This window comes from Desmodus rotundus, chromosome 3, assembly GCF_022682495.2.
Source record: "Desmodus rotundus isolate HL8 chromosome 3, HLdesRot8A.1, whole genome shotgun sequence".
Classification (NCBI taxonomy): Eukaryota; Metazoa; Chordata; class Mammalia; order Chiroptera; family Phyllostomidae; genus Desmodus; species Desmodus rotundus.
In genome coordinates, this window is record NC_071389.1 from 197,030,806 (window position 1) to 197,043,602 (window position 12,797).

A 12,797-nucleotide genomic window follows, 5' to 3' on the forward strand; every position below is an offset into this window, starting at 1 on the left:
CTAATGGAAAGCAGGGGACGCTCTGAAGGTCCAGAGGGTAGAGGGAAGTATGAGAGTCCTTGGGGACCCGGCCCCACCCTCCCCACCCCCACCCTCGTCTGGAGCACCCTCTGGGGGGCGCTTTCTGCTGTGGCCTCCACCCTCCCAAACTCAGCCCCACCCCGCAGCCCCCCAGCATGCACACTCACAGGTATACTCATGCTCGCTCGCCACCCCATTTGCTCTCTAATTGGCAGGAATGCAAGCTGCCCCCAGCTCTTCCTCCCCAGCATTCCTCAGCAGTTACTCCCACCTGGCAGGGCAAATTATACCCTGGCCTGGCAATAAAAGCCACCTTCCAAAAAAAGAAGCTTTAGGGCCCTGAGAGACGCAGCTAACTCTCCCCCCACAGCCTGCTCCTGACTCGGGAGGTGGTGTCTGGGCCTCGTGTGCCTTTAAGCAGGGAGTACAAATTCCCACCCCAGCCCCTCCCTCCTGCTCTGTCTGACGTCAGGAGGAAGGCGTGTGTGAGTGAGTGAGGGGCTGAGGTGCCGCATGCTCACACACACACACACACACACACACAGAGGCACGCGCTCATACACACAACACATCTTTCAGACTCATCCCCTGTGCCGGCTCCAAGCACCCGGGAGCGGTGGAGTGCTGAAGCCGGCTCCCTGACTTCAGCCGCCAGAGAGAGGTAAGGGGCTGGAGGGGGGCTGAGGCCACACTAGCTCTAGAAACTGGTTTGGCAGGGGCAAAGGAGGGAGGTACAAAATGGGGGTGGGTGCTGGGAAGGTGGGTACCTCCCCCGGGGCTGGACCAGTCCCATCCAGTTTACAGAGGGGGTGTGGGAGAGTATGTAGAGGAGCCCACCCTGCCTGTACCCCTCCCTCCCTCTCCCTGGTCCCCAAGGGAAGCTGAGGCTGTGTGGCTCCCTGTGAGACAGCGTGTGTCTGCGTGTATGTGTCTGGGACTCGTGTCTGGCTCAAGAAGCAGAGCGAACAGGCACCTGCCAAGCCGCAGCCTCCTGTGTGGGAACAAGGCGGAGAGAAATGGCTGGAGAAACAATCTGAGTAATCCTGTTCCTACCAGATGTTGAAAGTAAAGTGCAGGAGGGGACATAATGGGCCTTGTGTCCCCAGGAATTTGGGGCTGTGGCGGTGGGGGGGTGGGGGGAGGGGATGGGCAGTCTGGAGCCGACAGTTGGATTGGGAGCAGCTGTCCTATCCTGGCTCTGTGTTTTCCCTATGTGATGGGGTTAATTATGATGATTGGCTTGGAGAAGGAGCTCTATGCTATTATTTTCACCTTGGAGCCACCCCACCTGTCCCTTTTGCCTCTCCTGAGGCCACCCCTCTCCCCTGCTCTGACTGGGGAGAGCAGAGCAGAGCTGAGTGCTCAGTGTGGAGACTCTGGCTGGGGTGCAGCCCCTGGAAGGCAGGGGTGATAAGCCAGAGGCTTCTAGGCCCCCAGTGGTAGGATGCAGGGATTGGGGCGCCTCAGCTGGCGCCAAGTCCCTGAGTAGCCTGACCCTGGCACAAGGAGTCCAGGCAGAGATAAGGGGCCATGATACTGGCAGCCACAACGGAGACAGCAGGTTCTTGCCAGGCTGCCAGCCTGCAGCCTCTTCCCAAGAAGAGGGGAGGGGGATGCAGAGTGAGAACAATAATAAACACAGAGTGTGAACTGCTGCATCCGCTGCGAGGGGGGAGGGGAGGCGGAAGTGCGCCCCAGTGGGGGGTGGGCAACCTCTGGGAGCCTGTCATCGGGCCAGCCTGGCTCTGCTCCAGTATAGGCCTTTCTTTGGGAAGGGGTTGTTTCCAGCCCCCTGGGGAATGGGGAGCCAGTTCCCCAAATCAGACTCCATCCCAGAGGTCTCTGGGTCCTCCACATTCTGGAGGTTTCCTCCTCCCAGCCTCCCTTCTACCATTTCCTTCAAGTCTTTTCCTAAAACGTCTATGTTCCCATACCTGCCCCGCCCCTCTGGGTTTGTCTGGCCCACCCTCCGAAAGAAGGACGGATGGAGGCAGGAACGCACGCTGGCCTGGGAGAAGCCAGAGGGCGGGTCCAGGCCTGGAGACAGTGGGCCGTGTTCAGGGGTGGCCACTGGTCACAGAGTGCGTCTCGCTTGCGAGCACCTGGGGCCCCACACAGCTAGTGGGTAGGGAGGGGACACCTGGAGGCTAGTCTGGAGTAGATTCCCAAGAGTGGCACCAGCAGAGGGCGCTCAGGGCTCAGCTGAGCTGGTCACAACCAGGAAGGGTCCAGAGCCTGGTGGAAAGGGGGCTTGGGACAGTTGGGACCTTTGTCCATGCAAGATAGGGAGCAGCGAGATGAGGGGGTATGAAAGGCAGCATGGGGATCTTCATCTGCACCCCAAACCAGTAAAATGATGGTCACCGGGATGAGAGGCAGGATGCGCTGGAAAGGTCAAGGGCTTTGGGGTCATGCTGATGGGAGTTCAAGCCCAGCCACTTTACACGTTACTTTGACCAGTCTGTTCCTTTCTCTAAAGGGACTCTGAGTGGGAAAGTGAATTACCCAGGGTCCCATCGCCTGGCAGAGCCGAGATATGAGCGTGGCTCTCCATGTACCCATCCTGGCATCCCTGCCCCCACTGATGCCAAGAATGCCCGAAGGCCTAATCCCAGCAGCCCCCCAGGCAGCATGGGCATGAGACAAGGACCAGAAATAAAGTGTCTCAATTAAACTTAAGTATTGGCTGGGGCAGCCCCCCCCCCCCACCCTTCCCCCAACACCGTGAAGGGGGAAAGAACCAGGCTTAATTAGGTCACCTCCAGCTGCTGGAGCAGCTTTGGCCCTGAGGTATTTTAAGGAGTGTCTGGGAAGCAGGGTGGGGGAGGGGCCAGGGAAGTGCCAGCCTCTGCCTGGTGGTCCTGAGACTGTTCCCTCCCTTCCTGGGGCTCACCATGGACAGGACCTCAACGTTCAGAAAGCCCTTCCACTATCATCCTGTGTCCCTTGTCCTTCCCGTTTTTAGGCCACCATATCCTTCCTCCCCTGTCTGCTTCTCCGCGCTGGGGTCTTGGGCTGGCATGCTTTTTTGGGGGGAGCTGTTTTTAAGCAGAGTTGGCGGGTGACTCACCCAAGGTCATGATCTGACTCAGCGCAAAGCCAGGAATAGAGCCCAAGCCCTGAGTCCCCAGTTCTTCCACACCCCAGCCCTCCCTTCTCCAGGGACTTGCTGGCCCTCCCCCAGCCTTCCAGCGGGAGTTGAATCTACACCCCCGGGCCAGTTTCCGGGTTGTGGAAGCGCTGGCCCTGACTGGCTGGGTGACCCCAGCGAGCCTCTTCATCTCTCTGAGCCTCAGTTTACTCTTCTGAAGAGTGGGGGTAATCATGTGGCTGTCACACAGTGCTGCAGTGAAAACTGAGGAAATGGGGCAAAGGGCCTGGCACCCCACTTGGCACACGGTTGATAATCAGTAGTGTTGGAGTAGCCGTGACCTGTCCTGTCAGACTTCCCGCACCAGGCTCCAGTCCTGTCTGGGCGGGGCTGCCTCCTGGTGCCCGGCACTCAGCGCTCCTTCACTTATGCCCGTATGTTTGGTGACTTCAGAGGACAGTTGGACGGACCCTCATTAGTCATCTTGACCAATGGCGACTTGTGTAGCTGTGGGAGCTGGGTCAGGTGCTTGTCCCAGGTCACTGGGCACCCGGCACCCGGCACCGGGAGGTTAAGCCGGCTTGCTTCTCCGGATCTGCCCCGAAGGAGAGCTTATTCACGTGGTCAAGAGAGGACTCTGACAGCCATTTCCTGTCCTGTCCTTTTGGAGGAGCTGAGAATTGGAGGAGCCCCAGCACCAGGGCCATGGTCACCTGCTGACAGGGCTGAGTCACTGTCCCATGGTCCCATAAAGCTGGCTGGATCACAGGGGCCTCCCTCAGGTTATCTCCCAACAGCTCTGATGTTTTGTTTTTGCCTCCCTGGGAGCTTTCATCTGCAGAATCACGGCCAGCTGGGGTTAGGCCTTCACACAGGCAAATGAGGAGGGGCTTGGCTGGGAGCCAAAACACGTGTCCAGGGAGCTGCCCCCTCACAGGTGGGCCCACTCACAGCTCCCTGGCTCCGGCCACAACCAGGACAGGGTGCTCCGATTAGCCATATTTGACAAATGAGAAATCTGAGGCTCAGAAGGAGGGGTGGGGTCACTCTGCACTGTAGAGCCAGGGACAGCTGGTGCCTGAGCTGTCCCCCCCCTGCTCAGACTGCCGGTTCTGAAGGGCATTATTCCCGGCAGGACATGCCCCCAGACCCGCACACCGGGGCCTTTGGGAGCTGGATTTTGGGTCTGAGTTGAAACAAATGTTCTACAGACACATTTGTTTCTCTGCTCTCAGAGGAGTTTATTTGCCTCTTTAGTTTCTCAGGGAAAGTTCTGTTTCTCAGGGAAAGTTTTTGGGAAAACTCCGGCATCATCTTGGCTGAACTAGGAACAGAATCTGTCCCCACAGGAAGAGCACTGGGTGCCTGCAGACAAAGCTGGGCTCTCTCACTTACCCTCTCTGAGCCTCAGCTTCCTCATCTATAAAATGGAGACAATTCCAATTTTAAGCTTTCAGGGCAACGGGGAGGTTGAAAAACGAGAAATCATCTCCGAAAAGGCTCTGCAGATGTATGGCATTACGACAATAAAAGCTCGTCTTCACTCGCCCCTTTCCGCAGCAACACTGTGGAGAAAGGACCTGACCTGGAAGCTCTCTCTGCATCCCTTCTCCCTGGTGTCCTAGGCTGCTGGGCATGGTGCAGCTCTTTCAAGTCCAGGGCTCTGGCCCAGAGAGGGAAAGACTCTGTCCCAGGTCACAGAACAAGTCAGTAACAATGCAGGGCCTGAACCCAGGAACCCTGACTTCCCACTCTGGGCTGCAGAGTCAGATTGCCCAGGTTTGAGTCCTTGCTCAGACAATTGCTGTGTGACCTTGTGTGAGTGACTTAGCCTCTCTGATCCTCAGTTTTCTCTTTACAAGATGGAATAATAATAACACCAGCTTCAAAGGGCTCTTGCAGAAATTTAATAGAAGGAGAAGCTGTGACAGATGGGGCAGGGATCTAGTGGATAGGCGTGTCCCTGGGGAGGCAAGGAAGAGGAGATAAGGGTGGGCTTGGCTTAGCTCAGCTGGGTCTCTCCTTCCCCCTCCACCCTCCTTCCCTCCTTGCCCAATTTAGCAGCCTTGTCTGGGAGGAGCAACCTCTTACCCAGCACCTACTTGGTGCTTCCCACATTCCATCCCATTTCTAGGATGGTCTAGGAGCTCTCCGAGGAGGGAGTCTTGTGATCCCAGTTTCTGGGAGAGGAAAGAGATGGGCGGAGGGCCCAGAGCAGCTCCGCTGTGGAGGCTGCCTCATCTGCCCCTCCTGCCCAAAGGCAGACTCCCTGCTTTTTCCCAAGGCCACCACCCCTCACCCCCAGGGGAGAATGTGGTGGGGGAGCAGCCTCAGCCAATCCTGTGGGGGCCGGATGCTGCTGGCCCATTTTGGGGAACCCACTGATGGGAGGGGAAAGAAGAGGGCTGCTCTTCAAGGCTAACCCTGGATAATCACTGAATTTTTCCCCTTCTCACCGCCTGGGAGCCATGCTCCCTTGGCCTTGGCTTGGGAGGCCTGGCTGGCCAGTGCCTGGCCCAGCTCAGCTGCATCTCCCTGGTAACCAGTGTGAGCTGCCTCTGCCCCTCCCCCATCTCCTTCGCTCCCCTCCACCCCCCAGGACCTCCCTGCACTGGCTGTCACCACCAAGCACAGTATCAGGCCTGGAAAAACCGTGCAGTGGGCAGGGCCTCCCTGCTCCCTGCAGAGAGGAAGGCAGAGCTTCTGTCCCCACCACCTGCCACCTTCGCTCCAGTGAGGTAGGGGACACCCAGCCTGGCATCTGGTGCTTTCCTGGTTGGCATCTTATTGCTGCCCGTCTTCCTTTTTGGTAACAGCTTTGCTGAGATATAATTCACATGCCATGTAATCCACCTGCCTAATGAAGGTGGACAAGTCCGTGGTTTGGGGTACATTCACAGAGTTGTGTACATCAATTTTGGAACATTTTCATCACCCCCGAAAGAAACTCTGTGTGCATTAGAAGTCACTCCCCATTTTGCCTTCCTCCAGGCCCTAGTAAACACTAATCTGCTTGCTTTCTCTGCGGATTTGCTTATTCTCATCACTTCTCATGAATGGAATCAGGCACTCCATGGTCGCTTGTGACTGGCTTCTTCCCCTGGCATGACGGCCTCAAGGTTCCTCTGTGTCAAGCCTGTGTCAGGACTTCCTTCCGTTTTCTGGCCGGATAACATTCTGCTGCACAGCTGCAGTACGTTTCGCCTGTCCATCCACCCGCCGAGGGGCCTTTGGCTCCGTGCGCTGGCTGTACGCAAGGATACTGCCGTGAACACTCAAGTACAAGTGTTTGTGTGAAGCCTTCTTTTCCTGATGCTTCAGTTTTCTTGTCTCTAAAATGGGGACAAATATGCCAAACCTAGTCCACTCCTGCCTCCTGGAGTAGGCTCTGAGAGAAAGACTTGGCCTCAGCCTGAGGGGGTTATGGGGGCCATGAGGGACTGTGGGGGCCCATGACAATGACTATGGGGGCCATGAGGGGCAATTCTCCACCCCTCTAGCTCTGCTGGCTGGAGGAGGGGGATACCTGGGTAGGGCGGAGGCAGTCTTACCTGCATCCCCAGGGCTGGCAGAGCTGCTCATCATCTTGAAACACCCTCAGAAACACCCAATTTGCTGTGTAATCTTTACAGCGGCTGGGAATCCTGCTCCAGGGATGGGGGTGGAACAAGTGACTCCTTGCTCTTCCAGCCCTACCTTGGGGTGTCTGGGGGGCTCCTTGGGCTCTCTAGACTCCCGGGAAGCCTTAAACTCCTCTCTGGAAACTCTAGGCTTGAGGGTGGGGCAATGTGGAGGCCAGAAATAGACTTGCAGCTCAGGGATTCTCCTCTGACTCCAGAGCCTCTGGGTGAGGGGTTGGGGGAGCAAAGGAAGGGGAGTGAGAAGGTGGAGAACCCATCACCCTGACTCCTACATGACTATGGACTCTAGGAGGGTTTTTTACATCCCTAGGCTCAGCCAAGCCCCCCGATATCCTGTGAGGGGTGAAGCGGGGTTTATCAGTTCCTTTGTGCAGAGAAGCCCTGCCCTTGCTCCCCAAGGTCATAGCTAATCCACAGCCAAGCTGGAACTCTTCCGTCCAGATGTCCTGCCGGCCCCGCGTGGCAGGCTGCCGACCCAGGCTCAGTCCACAGCCTGGCTCGGTGCACTGAGTTCTTCTCCCCAGGTGCCACAGCAGCGCCTCTTGGGGTCCATGGCTCCCCAACCCCTCTGGGGAGGGAGGGTGGGGAAACTACCATATTTTGCCATGTATAATGCACACGTTTTTACTCAAATTCTTGAGGGAAAAATAGGGATGTGCATTTTACATGGGTACAAATGATTATATGCCATGGGTTTAATAATCCCGGGCATAATGCGCACAAACACCTGGGTGCACATTGCGCGGCCAAATACGGTCTGTTCGCCTCCTCAGTAGAGGAAGGAAGACACAGGATGAATTTTTTCAAGGCTATCTACACATTGAGCTGTTGACCTGGGAATTTCTGTTGGTTTGCACTGATAATAGCAATTTATTGGGTATCTACAAGATGCCAGATGCTGTCACACACACTAAGTCATTGAATCCTCAGCAACCTTGCGAGGTAAGTGTTCTCAGTCTCATTTTAGAGAGGAGGGAATGGGGCTAAGGAAAAACTACCAACTTTCCAAGAGCGCACCACGTCTTTGCCCTGTTCTAAGCATGTAGAAAGTCACTCAGCCCTCACACCAACCTCTCCGTGAAGTTAGAACCAACACTATCCCCATGTTACAGAACAGGAAACTGAGTCAAAGTTTGAGTGTTGACCATGGTCCCAGAACCCCTAGGCAGAGAAGCCACGATGCAAACCCAGGCCCTCTGGGCCCACGGTCCACACACCCACCCACCCACCACGTTGGAACAGAGGTCGCCAAGTTACGAATGACCAAGCTGAGGTTCAGACCCAGATCTGTGGATTCGAAACTGCGGACACTTGGGCCAGGCTGTGTTCCTGACTGTTGTCAGCCGCCTCACCCATCCCACCTCCCTGGCTCCCGGAGTTGGTGAATCGAACGTGAAGCAGGAAGGACTTTGAGGCCTGTCTTCCTCGGTGCAGACCGCCGTAACAAAATGCCACAGACAGGGCCTTAAACACCAGACATTCCGTCTTACAGTTCTAAGGCTAGAAGTCCGAGCTCACGGTGCCAGCATGGTGGGGCTGGCATCTGCTCATTTGCAGGTGGCCCTCTTCTCGCTGTGTCTTCACAGGCCAGGGAGAGAGGAAGCAAGCTCTCCAAGGTCTCTTCTAGGGACACTAACCCTGTCATGGGGCCTCACCCTCCTGACCTCATCTAAACCTAGCTGTCTGCCACAGACCCCATCTCTAATACTACTGCACCGGGGGTAGGACTTCCACATGCGAATTTTAGAGGAATACAGTTCCACCTATAGCAAGGCTCTGTTTTGTCTTTCTGGTGAGGACACTGAGTCAGAGAAGGGCCTTGAGTGGCCTGATGTTGCTGTGGGAGGAGTGGCAGGCAGGCCCGGCCCTCCAGGCTGGTGCTCAGTGTCCAGAAGTTGCCCATCCTGGACCACACTCACCTCTTCCTCTCTTTCCTTCTAGACGGAGCCTGCAGCTGGAGAGGCCTCCGAGCAGGGCCAGGCCGGGCCCTGCCCGCAAGGACACCCAAGCCCTTCACCGGCCCCTGTGCCCGGGAGCCCACCAGGCTCTCCCTCTGGCTCCACCATGACTTCGGAGCCCACATCGTCCCCAGTTGTGCCCCCACTCCACTCCCCAAAGTCTCCAGTCTGGCCCACCTTCCCCTTCCACCGGGAGGGCAGCAGGGTCTGGGAGAGGGGCAGTGTCTCATCTCGGGACCTGCCCAGTCCCTTGCCCACCAAACGGACCAGGACGTATTCTGCGTGAGTAGCTGCCCCTCGCTCAGGCTTCAGCCCCATCCTTCTCCGGCCCCTGTCATTCTTTCCCAAGGACAGGAGAACTGTGTGTGAACTTTTCAGTAACTGCTGGGGTTCATTCATTCCCTCGTTCCCTCATTCATTCATTCCACAAAGATTTACTGAGCTCCTGGCCAGGTGCTTCAGTGATAAATTCTACAAAGTCTCAGCCCATGAGTTGCACACAGTTCCGAGGGAATTCGTCCACCATTCACTGCCTCCAGCAGGGGTGGGAGCGAGGGCCTGGGGTGGGAGCGAGGGCCTGGCGTTAGGCATTAGAGACGGTGATGTCTCAGCTGGGTTTGGAAGATATATCAGGAGAAGCACAAAGTTGGAAGATGGAACAGCCTGGGCAAAAATGGAGGCATGGGGTTGACCTTTGGAGTGGGATGGGCCTTTGGGGACAGTCATTGGGTGGGGTCAGAAGGGGAGGGGATTGTCAGATCCACAGGGAAGTTGGCTTGGCTTGGCCGAAGGAGTTTTTTGATGGCAAGTGCTGAGTGTCACTTGTGTCCAAGCCGAGGCCAGGCACAGAGCAGGTGTCTAATAAACAATCAAAAGCACTCACCTTCCCCTCCCCTTCTCCTTCCCCCAGGCCCTTTACCTGTGCCTTTCCCTCTCAAAGCTCCCAGAGCCCTTCTTTTGCTTCTGTAACTTGTTTCCTGAGTCCACGCTGCCCAATTGGCTCACTTCTGCTACCTCTGTAACTTTCTAAATAAACTTTCTCTTATAATTTGAAACATACATACATAAATAAATGAGGGAGAATGAATGAGTGGCAGATGAGTGAATAGGGTACCACTGCTGCAGGGGAGAGTGAGGAGGGGGAGTGCTGTGCAGTGAGGGGCACTGGCTGGGAGTCAGGGGACCCACTTGCTGAGTGCCCTGGGAGAGCCAGCTCCCTGCTCCGGGCCCCAGTCTCCTGTTCTGTCAGTGCAAGGAGCCAACTGAATGCAGTTTCTGGCCTGGGGAGGGTTTCCTGAGGTGGGCTCCCCAAGCAGGACCCAGGCGGGCTGTGGGGGTCTGGGTGGAGGGTGTCCCTAGGCCACAGCTGCAATTCCCCTGCTCTATCTTTAGGACAGCCCGCGCCTCTGCCGGCCCCGTGTTCAAGGGCGTTTGCAAGCAGTTCTCCCGCTCACAAGGCCACGGCTTCATTACCCCTGAGAACGGATCCGAGGACATCTTTGTGCACGTGTCAGAGTGAGTCCTGACCCCACCCCTATCTCAGTGGTCCCTCCCATATCCTCCTCCTCCTTGGCTGCAGCGTCCTCTAGCAGGGCCTCTGAAATGCCTCCCCAGGTCTCTCCCCCTACAGCTGAGGTCTGTGCCCCCCACCCCCACCCCCGGCATCCTTCTCCTCTGCTCAGGGGCTGGGTACACAGTGGAAGGAGGAGGAGGGCTGGAGTGCACGGCAGGAGGGGGCCACCTAGCACCCCCACAGCTCTAGGAACCACTAGCAGAGCCCTGGGATCCTGTCTCAGTCTCAGGGGCTTGGGAGGACGGGGCCAGCCCTGGGCCCTTCTGCCTGGAAGGGGCCTTTAGGCAGGCAGGCTAGGAGGGGACAGGCCTGTGTCCTAACCCTAATGCTAGGCATGACCTGGGCAGGACACAGATTCTCTGCAGCTTCAGGGACCTCCCTGCGCCCTTTCTCATAATCCCCAAACAACACAGAGGAAAGGACAGTTTATGCTTCCTCTTTTACAGGGTAGAGGGCTGAGGTTCTGAGAGGGAGGCTAGGCCGCCCTTAGGCCAGGCTGCAGGGAGTGTCCACGGAGGGGGCCTGCTGTGGGGCTGATGACCCTTTCCTGCCTCCAGCATCGAGGGGGAGTACGTCCCCGTGGAGGGCGACGAGGTGACCTTCAAGATGTGCCCCATCCCACCTAAGAACCAGAAGTTCCAGGCTGTGGAGGTGGTGCTCACCCAGCTGGTCCCCCACACTCCCCACGAGACGTGGTCCGGCCAGGTCGTGGGTTCCTAGGCTGGGCGGGGAGTCCCCCAGGGTGGACAGGCGGCAGCCGGTTCCCTGCCCCACTGCACTGGCTGACTCCGTCCTCCGGGCGGCCTCGGTGTGCACGTCTGTCTGTCTGTCTGTCTGTCTGTCTATGCTTATGGCCGTGAGTGTGTGCCTCCATCCAGCCCTGTGACCTGTGACTGTTATGTGAGCTGGACCGAGGGGGCAGCCACCAGACCTGCCTTCTCTTCTTGCCCACTCTCTCTCCTTCCTCCCTTCCTCTGCATTGGCACAGCACCTCTCACCCCCTGCCCACCGTCCACATGCCCACAGGGGGCACCCCTGGGCCCTGCCTCTGCCTGAGGCCCTGGCCCAGGGGCCAGGTCTGCTTGTGCTATCCCACCTCCCCCTGGGCCGGGGTCTCCCACAGTGGACTGGACCCCACCCTCAGAAGCCAGGCCGACAAGCACTTTGGGGGCCTCCCAGCCTGTGGCAAGGAAAGAGGGTGAAAGGTGGAGGCATGCAGGCCCTCTTCGGCATCGCAGCCCGGCCTTCCTCCCACTCTCAGCACACAATGGAGGTGGGAGAGGGGGCGAAGGCATTTGGGGCCTGTCCCTTCTCCTCAGCCTGGCAATGGCTCCGTGAACCCCAAACTGAGGTCGCATCTTCTCCCCTGGGCCACGCTGAGTCGGCTGCCTCAGCTTCCCCAGGAGCATGGGTCTGCTGGGGGTGGGGACGTGTCTCCCCGAGCCTGGATTGAGGCCTCTCCTTTGTCCTGCTCACAAGCCCCACCGATGCTCAGCCCGTGCTCCACACGATGGCTGCTGAGGACCTGGCACTGGATGGACACAGGTCCCCTCAGGCAGGGCCAGGCGGGGCACCCACAAGGATGGCCCTCAGCCTGGGAGGCCACTAACCCTGCAAACCCTTGCTGGTCCCTCTTCCCAAAGCGGTGGGACGGTGGCTTCCACCGGCCCCCAACAAGCCAGTGATGAAGTCATGGTCTCTATGCTGTCCAGCCCTTCAGGTGTGTGTGGTGTGCATGTGCGCGCTCACTCTCGGGTGGGGTCGGCCTGGCCTGGGAGGCCGGGAAGGAGGGCTTCCCTCCACACCCATCCCTGTCCAGAGCACATGACCTCATTCAGATTGAAACGGGGCTTAGGGGGGGGCTGCAGGACAGTGACCCTGAGGAGGCGTAGTCTGTGTGTAATTGGGGCTCAAACGCCCAAGATGTGGGGACGACGACTGCCTAGGACCCCCAGCTCTGAAGACGCCAAGGCTGTAGGGTAGAGATCAGCTGGGATGTACATCCCCATCCTCAATCCCCACCAGGGTCTGGGAGCCCCAAGCTGCCGAGATGTGCTGGCCAGCCCCCCAAAACAGAATGGCCCAGCCTGACACCGGCTCTGAGCTGGGGCTGCGCTGGCAAGGCCCGAGGCCTCTCCCCTGAGAATAAGGACTCCCTGGCCTCCTTGGTAGGTTTACTGGTGCACACTAAGCCCTGGAAGCCCCCGGGACCCCCCTCCTGTGAGTAGACCCCCTTTTTGAGGAACTGGCAAGGAGGCAGGATGTGGGGACATCAGCCCTGGGGCCACCTTGGGTGACAGAGGAGCAGCAGTACTCCCGTCACCTCAGCCCCGCAGTGTCTAGTCACAAACCCTTCTGAGCCCCCAGGCCACCCGGACCCCCCGCCCCAACACTGGCAATAAACCCTCAACTGTGACTCAGCCTGGCCCAGAGCTGCCTGTGTGTCTGGTCCCCGGGGGAGGGGCTGGGGGCACCCCAAACCACCCTCCTTCACTGGATCAAAGACTTCCTGT

At 58.0% G+C, this 12,797-nt stretch overlaps 1 protein-coding gene across 2 annotated transcripts; it reads left to right on the forward strand.

Annotated features, from left to right (window-relative positions):
- The first annotated feature begins 497 nt into the window (after positions 1 to 497).
- On the forward strand, positions 498 to 12,700 carry CSDC2 (cold shock domain containing C2). Of its 2 annotated transcripts, XM_045187029.2 has the most exons (5): positions 521 to 682; positions 5,712 to 5,850; positions 8,695 to 8,993; positions 10,104 to 10,226; positions 10,842 to 12,700. In XM_045187029.2, exons 3-5 carry the CDS (start codon positions 8,818 to 8,820, stop codon positions 11,002 to 11,004), a joined length of 462 nt encoding a protein of 153 aa, XP_045042964.2. In that variant the 5' UTR covers positions 521 to 682; positions 5,712 to 5,850; positions 8,695 to 8,817; the 3' UTR covers positions 11,005 to 12,700. The 2 variants fall into 2 exon arrangements, with proteins under 2 accessions (XP_024435141.2, XP_045042964.2); XM_024579373.4 differs by lacking the exon at positions 5,712 to 5,850 and having other exon boundaries at positions 498 to 682.
- The last annotated feature ends 97 nt before the right edge of the window (positions 12,701 to 12,797 follow it).

Coding starts and splice junctions, on each gene's coding strand:
- CSDC2 (XM_024579373.4), top strand. CDS start 8,818: ATGACTTCGGAGCCCACATCGTCCCCAGTTGTGCCCCCACTCCACTCC. Junction 8,994..10,103: donor CGGACCAGGACGTATTCTGC/GTGAGTAGCTGC, acceptor CTCTATCTTTAG/GACAGCCCGCGCCTCTGCCG. Junction 10,227..10,841: donor ATCTTTGTGCACGTGTCAGA/GTGAGTCCTGAC, acceptor TCCTGCCTCCAG/CATCGAGGGGGAGTACGTCC.